The sequence below is a fragment of the Rutidosis leptorrhynchoides genome, chromosome 3 (genome assembly GCF_046630445.1).
Source record: "Rutidosis leptorrhynchoides isolate AG116_Rl617_1_P2 chromosome 3, CSIRO_AGI_Rlap_v1, whole genome shotgun sequence".
Lineage (NCBI taxonomy): Eukaryota > Viridiplantae > Streptophyta > Magnoliopsida > Asterales > Asteraceae > Rutidosis > Rutidosis leptorrhynchoides.
The window spans coordinates 143904958-143925953 of record NC_092335.1 but is presented as its reverse complement, the minus strand read 5'-3'; the positions used below and the strand labels follow the sequence as shown (position 1 = coordinate 143925953).

The window sequence follows — 20996 nt, the reverse complement described above, 5'->3', positions numbered from 1 at the left end:
TTTGGTGTTTTGGGTTTATGGAATAAACCCAAAACACCAAACCCTAAACCCTAAACCCTAAACTCTAAATCGGGCTAAATTTTACTTCACAAAACATGAAAAAAAACCGTTCATATTCTTCACGAACAATATTATCTTGAATGTTATTTTTGTCGATCGTTTTTCCGCCTAAATAATAACATTCATCACGAAGTGTCTCTTCTAAATGTTCATATTTTCGTGTGATCTTGATGCCGGAAAAAAAATTCCAAAAAAAACGAAAAAAAAAAAAAATTTGCTTCCCCCGATTGGTTACTTCTCCATTGATCATATATATATATATATATATATATATATATATATATATATATATATATATATATATATATATATATATATATATATATGTAATTATTGGAATAATTGTTGGAGACTCAAATGATGGATATGCAAGCATGATAACTTATATGCTGTTCACGAAATCTTGGTCACCTTCTCTATCTAATATCTAATGAATGGGGAGTCTGCTTTAAAAATGAAAATCGTCCGCCCTGCACCCACCCCCCGAGCATATGCTTCAACAGGAATCACACAAGGGTAGATTATAAACCTCTAGTAAAATGACCGCCCGTAACCTAGCAGATAAAGTACATTACATAGCATTACATAGTCCGTTTTAGGGAAGGCCAGGCGGCTCTAGATTCAGGGGCTCTTGCTATAGCCGAACACGAGGGAAAGATTCTTTATACCGATACTGAATCCGATTTCGGTAAGACTTGATCTCAATCGTAGTTCAGATTCAAGTCGGTTCAGTGAGGGCGACCGCGAAAGTCACCGAAGGGGTCAGTCTTTTCCTTCACCCCATATTCAAAAAAAAGGCGGGGAAGGGCGTTGCAGATGTCCGGGACGGACACGACTTCTTCTAACGCTAGAAGACCACTGGCCTAAAATATGAAAATCGCAATAGCTTCTTTATTTCTTCATATTCAAAAAAACAACCAATCTTGCTTGTACAATGGAAAGTGCCACCGGTTTATCTCTCCAACGAATCAAATTGGCCAAAGGTGTGCGTTCATGAGCCCATGCTAAAGTTTCAATCAATTCCTGCCAATAATAGAAGATCCCCTTTAAGATCAAACAATTCCATCGAATTGAGTATGATTGTATGTGTGATAGCATCTACTGCATAATCTCGAATGTTCTCAGTTCCGGTACGTAGACCAAATAAGACTTTAGCTATTCCACGCATTTAACTAGGAAAAAAATAAATTAAATAAGGGGTTTCCAAAATTTTAAAGAAAAAAAAAGAAAAAACGTGAACGGGGACTGGATTGATGATAAAATAGAATCCTGGGTTGCAAACAGTGATTCGATGGATGATGAAAAAAGAGAATTCTTGGTTCAGTTCTCCACCTTAACGACAAGAAAAGATTGAATACGCAGTTGATTTAATCCTTACTACATACTACATCAACATTTCAGAATAGAAAAAAAATAAATTTTTATTGGAGATCTTCATTATTTAATATTTATAAGTAAAGGCTCCGGTGTATAGAGAAGACCTCACCGTTTAAGAAGTAACCATAGAAACGATGGAATCCACTATTTATTTATCATGCTATTTTTTTTTTAATACCTAGTATATCGTATTTCGAAGTGAAATGCCTAGAAAAAATCGTGGTTGGGAAGTTCATTATGACCGGAGCTTTTGCTCATGGAGCTATATTTTTTATTCGGGATTACAATCCGGAACAGAATGAGGATAATGTATTGGCAAGAATGTACGGTTCTGTAGAGTGGCAGTAAGGGTGACTTATCACCGCCCCCCCAAGTTAAACTGGTGCTTGCTGTTGCACCAGGAGCCGTTGCACCGGGTGCTAAAGCATGGGTGTTTTGTATCCATTGAGCAAAAACGGGTTGTAATTGGATAGCGGTATCTGAAAACATATCTTGAGGACGCCCTAAAGCGCTCATGGTAAAAAAAATTGACTTAGGGAATGAAAATATACAACTACACTATATACGAGCCAGAGTAATAGAAAAAACGATTACAATATTGATATTTGAATTGAATTGATAGCTTAATATCATCATACTTACGTGCATTATTAACCACTCATATTGTAGAGCGGGTACTAATATTGTGGGTTTCTTTATTTCATTTAAAAGACCCGATGTAGCAAATTAATTCAACAATTAGATTTTTGGAGTTATCGTGTGATTAGCCTAGGATTTATCTTTTTAACCATAGGTATTCTTTCAGGAGCAGTATGGGCTAATGAAGCATGGGGATCATATTGGAGTTGGGATCCAAAGGAAACTTGGGCCTTTATTACTTGGATCGTCTTCGCAATTTATTTGCATACTAGGGGATACAATTTGACCCTAATCAACCGACTTTATCGAGAAAGATTACTTTTTTTAGGTCAAGAGGTTGATAGCGAGATCTCAAATCAACTTATTGGTCTTATGATATATCTTAGTATCGAGGATGATACTAAAGATATATATATATATATATATATATATATATATATATATATATATATATATATATATATATATATATATATATATATATATATATATATAGAGAGAGAGAGAGAGAGAGAGAGATAGAGATAGAAATACAGTTTTGAAGTAATCACGATCGGTTGCTCTTGTGTTTACTAATTAGCTTTATGCTTAGTACTTTAATTTTTCAATTTAAAAAAAGGCGTGGACCTGAATGGATATTTTGGGCCATCTGATGAATTATAAAGTAAAATCAGTTGGGTGCCTTCAAGTGTAATTTGGGCTGGGCCATCATTTTGTTGGGCTATCTTTTCATTAATTTCAGTTCTGTTTTTCCCTAAAAAAAACGACAAGTATTTTCATAAATTTTATGGGTAAATTGGTCAAAGTACCCTCATTTTCGAAAGTGTTTAACATTATGCCTTTAAATTACGGTAACTGTAAAAAAATTCCCCCGACCATGCATCATGCATCATGCACTATGCATGATGTGTTCAAGTCCGTGTGTGATGCGTGTCACCGATAATGACGAGTCTAGGTTAAATTCCGCGGGGTTACGGACATCACTAATTTAAAATTTTTATGTAACAAATACTCTATAAATTGTATAGGATACCACTAAATTTAACTACAGACCTCATATATTTTTCGAATTTATAGTTTTTCCATTGAATTGTATAAAACACCACTAAATTTAACTACTTGGATCACATATATTTTTCGAATTTGTAGTTTTTTGAAGGTAAACAACCATTAAATATAATTCAGATATAATTAGTACTTGAAAAAAAATTCGAGATCCCATTGAGTTTTGATCCTGGAATCACAACTGGTCACCGAGCATATTGCTCGTTATGCACCACACATTTTGTTGGTTATGCTATTATACAAATCAACACGCACCACACATAGTGAACCGTGTGTGTACATGCGTGGTGCATGTATCATGGGATAAGGTCACGATAAGATTCTCTGATATTTTTTTGATTTACATCTTAAAAGGCAAAAATGGGGGTTTGGATCGAAACTCACGGGCACCAATATCTCAAACGTGCTATATATCACCATCACCACAACCAACATTCTCATTACTAACCAAAATTACCACCAACATCAATACCAGCATCATCACCAGTGGCGAATTCAGGATGAAAACTCTATAGGATCCGATTTTTTTTTTTTTACTAAACTACTTTTATTTAAAGGTCACTTTAGTGGCTGTTTACTTCCAAAAAATCATAAATTTTAGAAATATACGGGGTCCTATAGTAGATTTTAGTGGTGTTATATACAATTTTATGAGTACATGGTATACAAATTTTTCACACTAGTGGGTTCATAGGACCCCGCCCTTCAAGCATTACATTCGCCCTTGATCATCACCATCAACGACATCATCACAACCACCACACCAATCAACGACATCATCACAACCACCACACCAATGTCATTTTTAACGTCACCACCACCAAAAGTCTATACCATCATCACAACCATCGTTCATCTGTACCACCATCACCAATACCAACCGCATCATCACCACCACCAACCATATCATCAACACCATCATCACCATATTCAACAGGCTATACCACCATCACCATCTCATTTACCACCTCTATCATCACCCATGTTGTAATGGTTTATCATCACCATCATCGTTCATCACCATCACCATCACCATCAACATCATCTATACCAACATCACCACCACCTAAAGTCTGTACCATCATCACCACCAACCGCATTATCACCACCATCGTTCAACACCAACTTTAAGTGGATAAATATGTTATTTTAAAGGTTAATGATGGACATATATGATATGATATTAATATTTTTAGTTTGGTATATATGTGATTTTGAAGGTTATGAAGGGTATATTTCATAAGGAACCATTAAATGAATATCGTATATAGTGGGGTCACAAGTGTCAGAGGTCATCTTCCTCAATGTATTTCTTTAGTTTTTTTTTTTCACCTGTATTATTTTCTACAGCAAAAATATGAGCTTTTCAAGATCTAAATTAAAATTATATTGTTTTCCTTAGATATAAATGCATCAGAATTGATTTTGGATAAGCGGGGACATTTTGAGAGTCATTGGGTGGGATTGTGACGTGTAAATGTATATTCTGATTTTTGGATAAGCGGGGACATTTTGAGAGTCATTGGGTGGGATTGTGACGTGTAAATGTATTTTTTTAAGGGGTTTTACGGATGTTAGGAATTCGGTAGTGGACCCTAACAAGAACATGTGATTTACAACAATCACATAGCCCACATACAACAAACGAATAAGCAATGTGATAAATAAAGGCATAAACGACACGGATATTTAACGTGGTTATATCCCAACTCTAAAACACGGAGAAGGGTTTAGTCTACGGGCGCAAACCAGAGATTTTTTACTATTAAATTCGTGCACGCTTTTACAAGTTACATTAGGGTGTTTATATAGGCAAATCTAAATAAGGAAACAACTTAAAGAGCAAGAAAACGCGTTTTTCCTCGTCAGGCTCCCGGATAGGCTTAAGCCGCGCCGCGGCTGGAGGAGCCGCGCCGTGGCTTAAAGCATGATTTCGAAACTGACAGCATTGCAACCTTCGAACCTCAATCCAAGTGTTGTGCCATGGCGCGCCTTAATGAGCCACGACGCGCCTTAACACTAAAACACACTTTTTCTTATTGTTTTGATATCCTCCACACATCCTACAATCTCTCACTTGAAGGATGATCTAAACACAACCCATTTTATCAACCCATACCACCAGTGGTGAAAGTACCTTGGGGCAGAGGGGGGCAGGCCCCCCAGTGGATTTGCAATTTTCATTGTAAATTTTTTTGGTTTTTCGACTTTGCCCCCAGTGGATTTTTTTTTTGGTCCTAAAACCTATATATTTTGCCTAAAAACCTTCAAATTTTGCCCCAAATTCTTCGACTTTTGCCCCAAAACCTTCATATTTTGCGCAAAAAACCCCATATTTTGCCTAAAAACTCATTTTTTTGCCCCAAAATCTCCGTATTTTGCCCAAAAAAACTGAAACGGTTTTAATTTTTTTTTCCCCCGGTGAAAAAAATCCTAGTTTCGCCTCTGCATACCACGTCTTGACTTCATTGAACCTACCCATCTATACCGCCAAGAAAGCTTCTTGGGACACGCACATTCCAATTACCCGAGCTGGCAGCTTCCGATAAAGAGCACTTCAACTACACTCGCCAAAACGTAATCAACTTCACCTGTCAACTGTGTTAGACACCCACAACAACTCTAGATTACCCGATTATGGAACTCCATTTGAACACCGCCGAATAAACACCCGAGACACGCCGCACTTCCACGCCATGGGAAGGAAGACTTTCGACACTCAAAAACCTGAGTAATAATCTAATCTTCGTTGCTATCTTGGGTCATCTCTCGATTTCTACGCCCCCATTGAAGTGTGCTAGACTTCAAACACAGAAACACAGGATTTAAAAAAACAGGAGACAAAACCACCTCAACTCATCACTTTAGACACGCCCAACCCTGTCATCGACATGTCAATGATCACCCTCATACATAATTTCCGTCTATCACTGATTTTCCTTCCCAACAATCAGAAAATCTACACTTTCAACTTTCCGCTTTCACGGTGGTACACTAATCTATCTTCATAGCGCTATGAATTTCACGTACACATCTTCTCAATCTCAAGCACGCTCCCACTGTATGAGTAAGATAATAAACCCAGCTACCCGTGAAGAATCTGTTTTGTACCACCCGATCAATTGCAAATTACTTTGCCATTGGTAGTGGACCTAACAAGAACATGTGATTTACAACAATCACATAACCCACATACAACAAACGAATAATCAATACGATAAATAAAGGCATAAACGACACATATATTTAACGTGGTTATATCCCAACTCTAAAACACGGAGAAGGGTTTAGTCCACGGGCGCAAACCAGAGATTTTTTTACTATTAATTTCGTGCACGCTTTCACAGGTTACATTAGGGTGTTTATATAGGCAAATCTAAACAAGGAAACAATTTAAAGAGCAAGAAAATACGTTTTTCCTCGTCAGGCTCCCAGATAGGCTTAAGCCGCGCCGCGGCTGGAGGAGCCGCGTCGTGGCTTAAAACATGATTTCGAAACTGACAACATTGCAACCTTCGAACCTCAATCCAAGTGTTGAGCCATGACGCGCCTTAATGAGCCACGGCGCGCCTTAACACTAAAACGCACTTTTTCTTGTTGTTTTGATATCCTTCACACATCCAACAACGGAAGATGTTGTGGGAAGTGTTGTTAAAAGACTTAAAGTGATGTGACAAAATATGATTAGAATTTAAGTGAAGAAGAAATAAAATAATAATATATGAATGAGGTTTCAAAATCTGATCGGGGGTCATGGGCGTCATGGGCGTCGTTTAGGTGACATGTAGGAGGCAAGGAGAGAACGACAGCTAGTATGGGGTGGTCTTATGTGTATTGATTTCCAAAAATATCATATCAAACTTTACGTTTTTACTATTTTTATGTAATTTAATTGACGTGTAGCCGATTTTGTTTAGCAAAGTTATTCATTGAATTGTACCTATCTACACATTTATTGAAATCAATACTAGTAGTTATAAGCTACAACACTTTTCTTCTCACTTAACCTAATAATTTTGTAGGGGAACAACGTTGAACGCTTGAGGATTCGACTATCTGATATACAGTTTGCCACCGAAAATTTTAGCGACGTTTATTGTATTGGGTCAGGAGGTTATGGTAAGGTGTACAAAGCAGAGCTTGAACACTTTGATGTCCAATGTTTGTCATTAAACGAAGAGAAGCAAAAAGAGGCATGGCACCAAAGACGTAGCACAGTAGCAATAAAAAGAATAATGAATAGACAAGATGATCAAGACGAACAAGGGTTTTTGACAGATGTGGATTTGCTTACTAGTTGTAATCATCGCAATATAGTCTCTCTTCTTGGATTTTCCGACGAAGGCGCAGATTTGGTTCTTGTCTATGAATTCGTTATTAATGGAAGTCTCGATGATTATTTGACACGTGGTGAAAGAAAGATTAATCTTAATTGGTGTCAGCGATTACAAATCTGTCTTGATATTGCAGATGGCTTGAAGTACCTACACACCAACATGGAGGGAAAACCAATAATTGTACATGGAGATATTAAAAGTGCAAATATCTTATTGGATAAGAATTTGAATGCCAAAATTGGCGACGTTGGCCTCTCGAAATTGCACCGTGAAAATCAGCTAACGAGCACAGAGATTTACTGGGATCCGGAATATGAGACTACAGGCAGGTTTAAAAAAGAATCTGATGTTTATTCCTTCGGGGTAGTAATGTTTGAAATCTTATCTGGGAGGTTGGCCCATGATTCAATTTTCATGGCGGAAAACAGTAAAGGGCTTGCACCTATTGCACGACGAATATTCCTGGCGAACAATCTGAGGGAATTGATTGATCGTAAGCTGATCAATGATGAACATGGAATCAATCTAGATTCTATAAACACATTTTCTAAAATCGCCTACAGATGCCTGGCAGAAACTCCAACAATGGACATTGTCATTGAAGAACTTTTTAAAGCATTAAACCTTCAAGTAAGTAAATTTTATAGGATAATTTTAATTAAGCTTTGCAGTTAAAAACATAAAAAGAAACGGATTCACCGAATATTGTAGTAAAAGAGCTTGTTGTCCTCAGGTAACTACATTAGTAAAAACGTCATTCATCTACCTTTTTAAATTATCTGTTACTTATAAATGCAATACATGTTCGGACATGTGCTCATATGTGTTGCTAGTTTTAGAAGTGTAGGCATATATTTACAAAACAAAGATTTCACAATAATATAAATATTGACCTTATGAATGGTTCTTTTTACATGTTTACATGTCAGTTTTATAAATGTATAAAAATAATGTTTATTACTCATAACTTATATAAATATTGTGTATCAATTCAAATTGATTATTATAACGAATTAGTTTTATCGTACATACAGATGATGTGTCAAGTGGCCACCGAGTTCCTAACGAAGCAGGATATCCAGGTTCAATTCTTGGTAACACCCAAGATTGAATTATTGGGCTCTTGACTAGAGGAGGCGCCAATGTGCGCAATTCACCTTGTTATGGGTCTCGTCGCTCGGGGGCTTGTCACACAGAGGTTTTACTCGCTAGTGGGGACCCAATGTGGTTGTCGCTAGGGAGGTTTCCTCTGTGAACAAAAAAAACATTTCTAAGAGTATATTTTGAAATTATATATTCATGAATGAATATTGGTAACGGTTAGTATAGACAACAATTCGTTAGAGATTTTCCATGCACCTCTCTAAAAATCGTATGCACTTTCTGGCTCTTTTATGATATATGACATTTAATTAGAAGTGATTTAGATCCTAATTAAACATAAAAAAAAAAAAAAAAAATACTCCGTATAATATGACGGATTGATGACTTTCATTAGTAATTATATAGATACCCTTTAATAAGTTGTAACCCCCGTTTTTTTACTTCTGATTGTTTCTTTTAGATGCACACAGAGTTTGTTCACCTACGGATCAGACTTCAAGTGATCGTCTCTGCAACCAGTAACTTTTCTGATGAATATCTCATTCAAGAAGATGAATTGGGAAAGTATTACAAGGGCCAAATGTTGCGATCGGGACAATTGACTGATATTGTTGCACGAAGGGTTGGGGATACATATGTGCAAATAGATGGTTTCTGGACAGAGATTTCCATGCTTGATAGTCTCAGCCATAAAAATATTCTCTCTATTATGGGAATTTGTGACGAATATGGAGAGAAGATCATCGTTTACAAGCGTACAGTTCATGGACATCTAGACCGGCATATTACTGATGTAACTAATTTAACTTGGATCCGAAGGTTGAAAATATGTTTAGGTGCTGCGCATGCGTTGGATTACCTTCATTATGATGTCATACATTGTGACATTAATAGCTCTAAAATTCTTTTAGATGAAGATTGGGAACCCAAGATATTTGGTTTCGAACATTCCACGAAGTTTCCAGGTAGTTGGAGGCATCGCCTTCTTTTGTCTCATCACTTTAATACCTTCTCGAACTACAGAGACCCAGCATATATAGACGCTACAAGTGTGACACCCAAATATGATGTTTATTCATTTGGGGTGATGTTGTTTGAAGTCCTTTGTGGAAGAAAAGCTTTTCTGATTAGAGATGGTGAAGTAGATCAGTCTTTACCTGAAACGGCTAAACGTTATTTTTCAAATAAAAAGTTGGATGAGATAATTGATAAGGGTTTATGGAAACAAATTGGCTTACAATCACTAGAAATCTTCTCGGACATAGCGTATCATTGCTTGGACGAACAAATACAACGTCCTACCATGGATCAAGTTGTCAAAAAACTGGAGGAGGCGATAGAACATCAATGGAAACATGAAAATGTATACCCGGAAGATGCAGATGAGACCTCCAACCTCTTGAAGGTAACCACCCTCTTTTGAGACTTTTCGTTGGTGTTTGTGGATATATAAAACTGATTTGTTATTGGGACATCAAACTAGCTCGAGCTGATTTTCTATCATGACTAAAATTTAATATTAAATACAAATTTTTTTCAAATTGAAATGGTTTTATGCTTCGATCTTATTGAAAATGACTCCATGAACTCGTGTACACGTCTTTGCCACTAATTAAGTTTCATTTTGTTGGTGTAGATTTAATATTCTATATAAATTTTTTGGAGTACATTATAAGGCTAATTGCACCATATAATGACGGAAATATATTATGTTTATTATTTTTTCAAGTTGTATATATTTTTATTTTATTTTTTTGAGAAGCAAGGAAATGATTTTATTATATTATATATGACATACAAATGTACAATGAGAAATCTGCTTGAGATCATACATTACGCAAATTTGAGTCCATACATAATCCAAAGCTATTCATGCACTAAATCTATATACACTGCTTGACATCAAGAACATTTACATGGAGGATGATATCATGATCCGATGAAGTTCTATATATTACGTTTGTAACTTTTATATATTACTATTTGTATCTAATTCCATTGATGGGTTATCAATATAACATACCATGTGAGATCCATACAAATTGTCACATAAAAAATTACATACAATTAACAATAATCTTATTGGATGCATTAATTGATATAAGTTTGATACATAAAGTAGATTTTCGGTCACACCTTATTACATTTCATGCTGATTAAGTGAATAATTAAAACCTATATCACTCCGTATTAACAGTTTTGATGAAGTTATTCTTTTATTAAAACCTACAACACTTTCCATCTCATTTAACATAATAATTTTGTAGAAGGAAAAGTTGGAAGGCTTGAGGATTCAGCTAACTACTATAAAGACTGCCACCAATAGTTTTCACGACGACTTTCGTATTGGGTCAGGAGGTTATGGGATGGTGTACAAAGCAGATCTTGATATCCAAAGTTTTTCTTCAAACAAAGAGAAGAAAAAAGACACATTGACAGTAGCTATAAAAAGAATAATGAATAGACAAGATGATCAAGGCGAACAAGGATTTTTGGCAGAATTGGAATTGCTTACTAGTTGTAATCATCACAACATAGTCTCTCTTCTCGGATTTTCCCGCCAAAATCAAGAAATGATTCTTGTGTATGAATTCCTTATTAATGGAAGCCTTGATGATTATTTGGCAATTGCTGAAAGAAAGATTAAACTTAATTGGTGTCAGAGATTACGAATCTGTCTTGATATTGCAGAAGGGTTAAAGTACATTCACACCAACATGGAGGGAAAACCAAGGATAATACACAGAGACATTAAAAGTGCAAACATATTGTTGGATAAGAATTGGAATGCAAAGATTGCTGACTTTGGCCTCTCCAAATTTCACCCAAAAGATCAGCAAGCGAGCACTATTCTAACTAAACATGCTGTAGGTACAGAGGTGTATCTAGATCCGGAATATATGACTACAGGAAGGTATAAAAAAGAATCCGATGTTTATTCCTTCGGGGTAGTAATGTTTGAAATCTTATCTGGGAGGTTGGCCTATGATTGGACTTTCATGGTGGGAAACAGTAAAGGGCTTGCACATATTGCACGTTGACGATTCAACGAGAAAACTCTAAAGGAATTGATTGATCCTAAGATGATAGAAGAAGATGATGAGCACACATTCACTCTAAATAGAGGACCCAATCAAGATTCTTTCGATACATTCTCAAAAATCGCCTACCAATGCTTGGCAGAAACTCAAGCCAAGCGTCCAACAATGGAAACTGTCATTGAAGAACTTCATAAAGCATTAAACTTTCAAGTAAGTACAATATATTTATAATTATAAGATAATTAATAATAACAGAAATCACTTTTTCATACTGTTACATGATATGATATAAAGAGTAGTTTTTAGGATCTTGTTAGTTCAGACTACAAAAGGGATAACTTGAATTTTATATCTACAAGATTACAAAAAAATTGTAAGTAAGACATTCGCTTTAAATATAAAGATCACCCGACATGTCTTGATGAAATCGTTCATTGTTTGGTATAAACGTTATCCGCTGCAGACTATTTATATCACTACAAATAAATGTTCACTTTTTGACGCTTCCATTATTTTTGACGCTAAAATATATGAATAAATTCGCATGTTTTTAACATCTATAAATGTCACAAAGTTGGAAGCGTGGAAAAATATGGTGTCAAAAATTATAAGTGTCAAAAAATATGGTGTCAAAAATTATTAACTTTTTGACACTTTTAAGTGTTAATGAGTTTTTCTTTTTGACGCTTTTAAGTGTCAAAAACTTTGTGACGCTTTTAAGTGTCAAAAACTTTGTGACACTTATGAGTGTCAAAAACTGTAGCACAATACTATATTGGAATTTGATTTGGAAGTTATAACACAATGTTGCACGGAGAAACCACAATACTCTCACGGTTTCGACACGGTGATATAGTTCGAGCCACTGAGAATTTTGCAGAGAAGTATCGTGTTTGGTTAGACGCATATCACAAGGTGTACAAAGCAGAACTTGATCAATTTGAAAGTAAAACTGTAGCAATAAAACTGATTTCCGCTAGAAAAGATGGGCAAGAAAAACAAGATTTCCTTGTAGAAATTGTACTTCGTACTCGTTATAAAAATCCCAACATAGCCTCTCTTCTTGGCTTTTGTGACAAGGGTCCCGAAATGATCCTTGTATACGAGCATGGTTCTAATGGAAGCCTAAATGACTATTTGAGAAGCAATCATGTTACCAGGAATAAATTGACATGGAAGGTACGTCTACAAATTTGCCTTGAGATTGCACGTGGACTCAATCATCTTCACACCAAGATGGACAATGAAAAAGGGATAATTCATGGTGACATAAGAAGTGCGAACATTCTGTTGGTCAATAAGTTGGAGACGAAGTTGGAAGCGGAGTTGGAGTTGGTGGCAAAGATTGCCTACTTTGGAGTTAATCCTCTTACCAATAATGGCATTGATACAAAAGTGTACCGGGATCCTGAATATGAAAGGACAGGTAAGCTGGAGATAGAATCGGACATTTACGCTTTTGGAGTGGTTCTATTTGAGATTTTTTGTGGGAGGTTGGCATATGATTCTTATTACATAGTTGAAAATGACAAAGGGCTTGCACCCATTGCATGCCGATGCTTCATTAAAGGTACCATGATGGAAATAATGGATCCCATTCTATCAGAAGAAGAAGAAGAAACTGACGTGTTTTCGACGACTAAAGGACCCAATAAAGATTCTTTATATGCATTTCTGAAGATTGCATATGAGTGTATGAGAAAAGATCGAGCCAAGCGCCCGAGAATGGAAACTGTCATCAAGGAACTCGAGAAAGTAGTGGACTTCCAAGTAAGTAAATATTTTCAACTTATATCTTGTTTATTCACCTTCCTGCTAAAGGAAACTCGTTTAGATTAAGTCATAAAGTAATATAATTTGATTCGCGTGAATTTAACCTTTGTTTTAATTTAGATTGAGGCAAAATTCAATCACACATGTTACCTTAACAAAATTTCATGAATAACCTCTAAATTTGGTACTTGACTGGAAGTCTCATGATTCACAGGAAAACCTCATGAATAACCTCGAAATTTCACTTGAAGACATCAATTTTGCAACACAAAACTTCAGTCAAGAAAATTGTGTTGGAGAGGGAAGAGACTGGAAGGCATACAAAGGAAAACTTCCACATGCTAAGGCTGATGTTGATGTTAAAGATGATGCTAATGCTAATATACGTAAAGCCATTGTTGCAAAGCGTTGGAATAGCAAGTCTGGTGAAGGAGATCGTCAATTTAGGACGGAACTTGATATTCTTCTCAAGCTTAAGCATGAGAATATCACTGGTCTTGAAGGCTACTGTAACAAAATGAATCAAACAATTATCGTTTACCAAGATGTGCCTGATAGTAGTCTTAATATGTATTTGAGTGATGCTAGTCTTAACTGGATGAAACGGCTTGAAATATGCATAGCCGTTGCTACCGGATTAGAATTCTTTCACAAGCGTGATGTAACACTAAAGAGGGTGGCACTCAGGGACATTAAAAGCAGTAGCATTCTATTAAATGTCGATTGGAAGGCTGGCTCCAAAGTAAATCCAAAAAACAATTGGAGGGCAAAAATTTCACTTTTGGATATGTCCTTATTAGATTCATTAGAGTTTGACACGGAACATGTCAGCAATGATGCTTACGGCTACCTTGACCCGGAGTACGTCAAACGGGGTTCGTTAACAGAAAAATCTGTCATATATTCATTAGGTGTGATTTTATTCGAGATATTATGTGGGAGACTAGCGTGGGTTGATGGTTATGTGGATCACAGTGAATCATTAGTCCCTTTTGCTAAAAGACACTATGTACAAGGAAAACTTGATGAGATGGTGTTTAAGGGTTTAAAGAAACAAATTGTGCCAAAGTCACTCACTACATTTGCAAATATTGCATATCGATGTTTGTGTGATGATGGTGATGAGCGACCAGAAGCGGCTGAGGTTGTAAAACAACTTAAGGAAGCATTAGAATTTCAGGTAAGTGTTTATCATTCATTTAGTGCATTTATGCCTAGACATAATAGTAAAAATCAAGATATAACTTGTAGGAGATCTTAGTTAATCCGGATCAAATATCAAGCATTTAGTTGATGTATTTATATGTGAACTGCTAGTTAATTTTAAAAGAAATAGAAAGAAGAACATTTCAGTAATATGTTGAGTAATGCTGGGTGCAAATCCATGTCACATTGATATACGAAAGTTGTAAGGTTTTCCGTGTTCAGGTTACCCGGGAATGCCGAGTAATCCGACCTCATACTCTATTGTACGCAGCCCATCAGGAATACTCCTTGGCTGTTTCCAACCCTTCCCTGGCCACCCCAAGATTCGAACCTAGGACCACTTTGCAAGGATGTCAGGGATCCCAACCACTGGGCTACCTTGGGATGGTTTATGAAAATAATAATAATTTAATCATATAAGCTACTCCCTTTATCAACGCCTGGTATTAGAGAGGAATCTCATATGGGCTTTATGTTAGACATGTTGTCGGGCTAAGTTTCGACCTGTACAAGTAATTTTGTTGAATTCATGTATAATAGGAGGAGGATGAAATTTGGGAACCCCAACTGCCTAGAAACTATAGAGAAATCATTGCTATGTTAGATTCCCCTGAGATCTACACTTCAATGCGGAAAAAGGAACTTTACAATTTGCTATCCGAGGGAATCTTCATTCAAAAGGAGAAAGTGGTAATTCCATCTTCACTTTATTTTGTGTATTTATCATGGGCTATATGATACATTGCTGTACAACGTTATACTCCAAAATATCATAATAAACTTACAACTATATTTTGTTAAGTTATGTGGTTATGTGTAACAGTGGCTTTCACTAAGCAGTACTGGACAAGTTAATACATTCATATCACCAACAACGTTTTCATATGGAGACCATAGATCACATAAGTGCAAATCTATTCAGAAGTCAATTACAAGGTTCCTCTGTCCCTCTTAGCCTTGATATACATCTGCAATATATCTTCTTCTTTTTCTCTCGTTTTGAAGTGTGTATGCTGGTAGGGATTAAAAGTTTGTAACATCATGCAGGTTTCCTAGAGTGGTGAAGATGATGGATATAACAAATTTGAAGATCCAAATCAAAATAAACACTGATGTTTTATGGGGTTCGTTTGGTCTTCAAGTTCTGCGATCCAATAATAATATCTAGAAAACTGACGTATGTGAACCTCAAGTACAAAATGGGGGATAAAACATTACGTGCATATTTTGCAACACAGATAGATGATGAGAGTGGGTGGATGACGATTGAATTGTTTCAGTTCATAAAGAAAAAACAAGATACCGTTTTTGAGGTGTCACTAGAGAGCTTCTCACGATGCTATTGTAGTAGCCGATCCATTTATGTTCAAGGCGTCGAGTTTAAAGCAATCGACAAGGTACGCCTGAGAATACTAGTTATTTGGTTTCCATTATAAGTTTGTTTATTTCAAAATGGTGTCCGCTATCAGAGATGTGGCAAAAGAGACTTTAGGGGTGGCAATAGGGACATCGAGAGCCCATAAGAGTAGTAGAGAATCGTGGTGGCTTAATGACGATGTCCAAACGAAAGTCGCGTTAAAACAGACGAGGTTTAGGGAGCTCACTACTTTTGGAGAAGGGACACCTGCAGAGAGAACTAGGATAGAAGAAAGATATAAAGAAGCTAAAAGAGAAGCAAAGAAGGCCGTAGCTATTGCTAAAGACAAAGCATATGAAGATTTATATAGGAAACTAAACTCTAAAGAGGGAGCTAATGACATATATAGGATAGCTAAAGCTAGGGAGCGAAGAAGCAGGGACTTGGTTAACGTCAAATTTATCAAGAATGAAGCGGGTCAAACTATAGTGAAAGAAGACCTTATTAGGAATAGATGGGTGGAGTATTTTGCATCCCTCTTCTGTAGGGAAAGACCCGAGCGGAATGGGGAACTCCATGAGGTTCGTGAGTATCAAAACAACTGTTTCTGTACGAGGATTAACCAGGAGGAAGTTAGATCGTCTCTACGAAAGATGGGGAGAAACAAAGCAGTAGGAACCAGACCAAATTCCGATTGAGGCATGGAGGTGCCTAGGAGATGAAGGGGTTAGATGGCTGACAAACCTTTTCAACATGACGTTTAGAAGCGCAAAGATGCCTATGGAATGGAGACTTAGTGAGGTTATTCCCATTTACAAGAATAAGGGAGATGCGCAAATATGTAGTAATTATAGAGGCATAAAGTTACTTAGTCATACAATGAAGCTTTGGGAGAGAGTGATTGAGACGAGGCTCCGACGTGAGACAAAGGTTTCAGAGAACCAGTTCGGTTTCATGCCAGGACGTTCGTCGATAGAAGCGATCCACATCGTTAGAAGCCTTATGGAGAAGTATAGGGAAAAACAAAAGAACCTACACATGGCATTCGTAGACTTGGAAAAGGCTTATGACTGTGTCCCGCGTGAGCTGATTTGGAAGACCCTTAATGTTAGGGGTGTCCCAAGTAGATATATAAGGACTATTAGAGATATGTATGAGGGGGCGAAGACTCGTGTACGTATGACGGTAGGAAACACTGAGTTTTTCCCAGTAGAGGTAGGTTTACATCAGGGATCGGCCCTTAGCCCATATCTTTTCGCTTTGATTCTAGACGAACTGACTCAAAGGATACAAGATAACATCCCATGGTGCCTAATATTCGCGGATGATATTGTATTAGTTTCGGATTCCCAGGATGAGCTTAACAGAAGGATAGAGCAATGGAGGAGCGCCCTAGAATCAAATGGCCTACGGATTAGCAGACTTAAGTCGGAGTACCTTAGATGCGATTTCAGGACGAGCGAAGAGGAACAAGAGGATATTGTGGACGTCCGAATTGGGGACCAAATTTTACCTCCACAAGAGTCCTTTAGATATTTAGGCTCGATGCTTCACAAATCGGGAAGGATAGATGAGGACGTGACACATCGTATACGAGTAGGATGGTTGAAGTGGAGGGCAGCGAAAGGGGTGTTGTGCGACAAGAAGGTACCCCTTAAATTGAAAGGGAAATTCTTCAAGGTGGCAATCAGACTGGCCATGTTGTACGGATCGGAGTGTTGGCCAATGACGAAAGCCCAGGAGAGAAGGATGGAGGTAGCAGAAATGAGGATGCTTAGGTGGACGTGTGGTAAGACAATGCTAGATTTGATACCAAATGGAGTTTTTAGGGAGAACTTGAAAGTTGGGAACATAACCAACAAGCTGAGGGAAGGACGACTAAGATGGTTTGGACATGTTTTGAGGCGCCCACTTTTAGCCCCGGTTAGGAGAGTCGAGACCCTTGTTGTTGGGGGCGTAAGGAGAAGGGGTAGACCCAGACGTAGGTTGGAGGATAGATTGAAGCTTGACATGAAGGAGCTCTTATTGACTGAGGACATGACTTCTGATAGGAATTTGTGGAGGAGTAGAATTAGAATAGATGACTAGGCTCTACATTTTGTTTATTTTTTTTTATATATTTATATTATATTTCCTGCCTACTTGCTTGTGTGCCTTATCGTATTGGCTGTACCTGTTTTATGGTTATATTATATATCTATACTTATTGTAGCATTTTCATAGGATTTATTGCACTATATGGTTACATGTTTGTATTACATTATATAGCAATTAATTTATACATACTTACATATCACATGCTTTTATGCTATCATTGTATGCTTATTTGTCTATGTTTACATTGTATACCATCTATTTTATACTGCATAGTATACCTACATGCTTCTTAGCAACATATTTTCGTATACTTATTGTACTTACATGACTGGTTATACTTGCATATTTGACACGCGCATATTTTAATTATATGTTATATTACATTATTTTGTTACATGCTTTATTTACCTATACATATCGTATTGATATATACTTTATTCATGGTAAAGTTTCTTTTTTATCTACTTTACTTGTATACTTTTACTGCACATATCGGAATTCATGGTTCTTTATGGTCGGAGGTCCCTAGGAAGCAGCCTCTCTGCTCTACAGAATAGGGAGGGACGACTTCCTCTACCTGGTGACCGATAGGTATCCGTGGGTGGAGGAATGACTTCTCTTTTACTTTAGGGTAGAGGAAAGGACTGTCTACATCTAACCTCTCCCATACTCCACTCTAGTGGAATTGGGTATTGTTATTGTTGTTGTTGTATTTCAAAATGGTGCTCAATGGAGTCAATGCACTAGCACCATTTTCACCTTCTATATTAATTACAGAGTACAACTCTACAATATGCATTTTATGTTTGTTTATTGGTGAATTAGAAAGAAAGTGAGAAATTAAAGGGGGTCAAACAAGTTCTAAAATCAAACTTGAACATTGATCAGGGGCAGCTATTGTCAACTGACAAGAAATCTGAGGATACTTCTGATACAGAAAAGGTCCTTCTCTTACTGTTAACCAGTCTTATCTTTTGAAGATCCAAAGTATTCCTTGTGGCCTTAATTGTTTTAAATTATCTAATTATATGACGAACAGGTATCATCGCTTAGCGGAGAGAACGTAAAGAAACATCTTATGCTTTCTGCAAAGGAGTTTTTGTACAACCCTCCTGGATTGAAGTCCTTCCATTTTGAACCCTCAGATGAGCCAAGGTTTTTTTTTCCCCTCACCCAATTAAAATCTTTGGTATGAGTTCACATAAATAAAATGTAAGAACAGAATGCAAAAAACCAATATTTTTGGGAGTGTATGAACCTCTCCCTTATACGTTAGCCTCCCACAATGCAAATGCAATTGATAAGAGGCTATCTTTTTTTTAGAACGGCAATTTTGGCATCGAATCCTCTTATTTGCCACCCACACACCCGTTAGAAAACTCTCCCTTATACGTTAGCCTCCCACAACCTTGGAGAAAACTACCCCAGGATTTGAACCTGCACCTATTTTTTCAAGGATACGGACCCAGTTTACTCTTTTTACCAACCAATAGTTCGGTGGTAATTGATAAGAGGCTATCTGGTCATTTAATTTTATTAATTATTAATTATGCGCTGCCAATTAGATCACTGTGGATGGCCTTATATTCAACAATTTTCAGTACATTCAGATGTAGCTAACTTGCTCAGATGCAACTAAATTTTATACTTTTAATCTCATTCTCATAATTTGTCTGATATATATTTAATGCTGCAAGTGTACGACACAAAGTTCACCTCTTATATGCACCATCTTATCTGTTAAGAAGAAATTATAATGTCCTTAAAAAATTATGTAATATTATGAAATATTGAACATACAGATTTCAAGATGTAACGGAGCTTCTACAAGAGCAAGTTATTAGGATCAAGTACAAGATTGAAATTGAAAAGCTGTCTCGGTTTACAGAATATGCATGTTACCTTGTGTTCAAGCTTTCAGAAAAATGCAGGGGGCTGTATGGTCCAGTGAAAGTACGGGATCTACTCAATCAGAAAAACACGGCGACTAAATTTATATATTTTAGATCCCCGGCTCCATATAATCAACATGATTATGCTAATTGGGTTCCCAAAGAGAGGAAAGATGGATGGATGGAAGTTATGGTGTGGAACTTCAACTCAAAGTATAAGCACGGAAAGGTTAAAATTCCTATGAACTTGCAACTCATAGCTTATGAGGGAACAATATCAGGGCTTATAGTATGCGGCTTGGAGCTTCGGCCAAAGTAGAATAAGTATTGGCATGTTTCAACTGTATTATGTTTTGATGAACAAACTGGTTTAATACAAATGCCCTGAAAAATACTGTATATTGGTTGTGTACTAAATCGATCTATCTGAAAGAATATTATGAGTATTTGGTGAAACTAGTTTATAGCTGGAGACTTTGTAGCTAGAGCTTAATGTATATGCTAATTTAACTCTTTAGACATGAATGTATCTACACAATGTGTCCTTGATACTAGCGGATATAATATGCTTAAAATCTTCAGAGATGAATGTATATGGACTCTGATTGGGACTAGCGTAATAGCATTTTCTGTATAAAAAAAAAAAAAAAAAATACCGCTTAATGCCTAATCGAAAAGTTGTGTCGGGGTAATTTATTACGAGTCCATTCATATTGACTACTGTATTACTACATAATTATCTTGTACGCATAAAGCAGTACTATTCTGGTTTCCCGTCTCACTATTTACAAAATTATTTCGTAACTTTATACTATGGGCTTGGCGAGTTTGGGTCGGAAGGCATATATGGGTATGGCGATCTGAATCAAATATCCAAACCAAAGCCTTATTAAATTTTCTAGTCCTAACAATGAATAGTCATTGCCTTCAACGTCTTCACTAACGACTTCATACCAATTCATCATCGTATTGATAAATTTGTCACTTTTCAACTTGACTATTGCAAACCAAGTGTTGCAACCTTGGCAATGGTCATTTAGTTATTAGT

At 36.7% G+C, this 20996-nt stretch overlaps 4 protein-coding genes across 4 annotated transcripts; all 4 read left to right on the top strand.

Annotated features, from left to right (window-relative positions):
• Window positions 1-490: 490 nt before the first annotated feature.
• Window positions 491-11623, top strand: LOC139900453 (receptor like protein kinase S.2-like). Its single transcript, XM_071883225.1, has 7 exons — window positions 491-576; window positions 660-748; window positions 1637-1781; window positions 3825-4212; window positions 7164-8108; window positions 9043-9987; window positions 10850-11623. Exons 1-7 carry the CDS (start codon window positions 491-493, stop codon window positions 11621-11623), a joined length of 3372 nt encoding a protein of 1123 aa, XP_071739326.1.
• Window positions 11624-12427: 804 nt separating this feature from the next.
• On the top strand, window positions 12428-16038 carry LOC139900452 (uncharacterized). The gene is made up of 6 exons (XM_071883224.1): window positions 12428-13393; window positions 13611-14576; window positions 15143-15292; window positions 15426-15538; window positions 15650-15743; window positions 15841-16038. Exons 1-6 carry the CDS (start codon window positions 12428-12430, stop codon window positions 16036-16038), a joined length of 2487 nt encoding a protein of 828 aa, XP_071739325.1.
• A 16-nt stretch (window positions 16039-16054) lies between these two features.
• On the top strand, window positions 16055-16657 carry LOC139900451 (uncharacterized). Its single transcript, XM_071883223.1, has one exon. It carries the CDS (start codon window positions 16055-16057, stop codon window positions 16655-16657), a length of 603 nt encoding a protein of 200 aa, XP_071739324.1.
• Window positions 16658-17108: 451 nt separating this feature from the next.
• Window positions 17109-20267, top strand: LOC139900450 (F-box protein At2g02240-like). The gene is made up of 4 exons (XM_071883221.1): window positions 17109-17174; window positions 18882-18998; window positions 19096-19211; window positions 19859-20267. The coding sequence occupies exons 1-4, from the start codon at window positions 17109-17111 to the stop codon at window positions 20265-20267; spliced, it is 708 nt and encodes a 235-aa protein (XP_071739322.1).
• Window positions 20268-20996: the final 729 nt, after the last annotated feature.

Excerpts from the sequence above, each read along its gene's own strand:
- LOC139900452 (XM_071883224.1), top strand. The coding sequence starts at position 12,428 with ATGTTGCACGGAGAAACCACAATACTCTCACGGTTTCGACACGGTGAT. Across the intron at positions 15,293-15,425 it reads TCATTCAAAAGGAGAAAGTG|TGGCTTTCACTAAGCAGTAC; the intron begins GTAATTCCATCT and ends TATGTGTAACAG. Across the intron at positions 15,539-15,649 it reads ATTCAGAAGTCAATTACAAG|GTTTCCTAGAGTGGTGAAGA; the intron begins GTTCCTCTGTCC and ends AACATCATGCAG.
- LOC139900451 (XM_071883223.1), top strand. The coding sequence starts at position 16,055 with ATGGTGTCCGCTATCAGAGATGTGGCAAAAGAGACTTTAGGGGTGGCA.
- LOC139900453 (XM_071883225.1), top strand. The coding sequence starts at position 491 with ATGAATGGGGAGTCTGCTTTAAAAATGAAAATCGTCCGCCCTGCACCC. Across the intron at positions 577-659 it reads TCAACAGGAATCACACAAGG|GGAAGGCCAGGCGGCTCTAG; the intron begins GTAGATTATAAA and ends AGTCCGTTTTAG. Across the intron at positions 1,782-3,824 it reads TACGGTTCTGTAGAGTGGCA|TGGGTTCATAGGACCCCGCC; the intron begins GTAAGGGTGACT and ends TTTTCACACTAG.
- LOC139900450 (XM_071883221.1), top strand. The coding sequence starts at position 17,109 with ATGTATGAGGGGGCGAAGACTCGTGTACGTATGACGGTAGGAAACACT. Across the intron at positions 17,175-18,881 it reads CTGAGTTTTTCCCAGTAGAG|AAAGAAAGTGAGAAATTAAA; the intron begins GTAGGTTTACAT and ends TTGGTGAATTAG. Across the intron at positions 19,212-19,858 it reads GAACCCTCAGATGAGCCAAG|ATTTCAAGATGTAACGGAGC; the intron begins GTTTTTTTTTCC and ends TTGAACATACAG.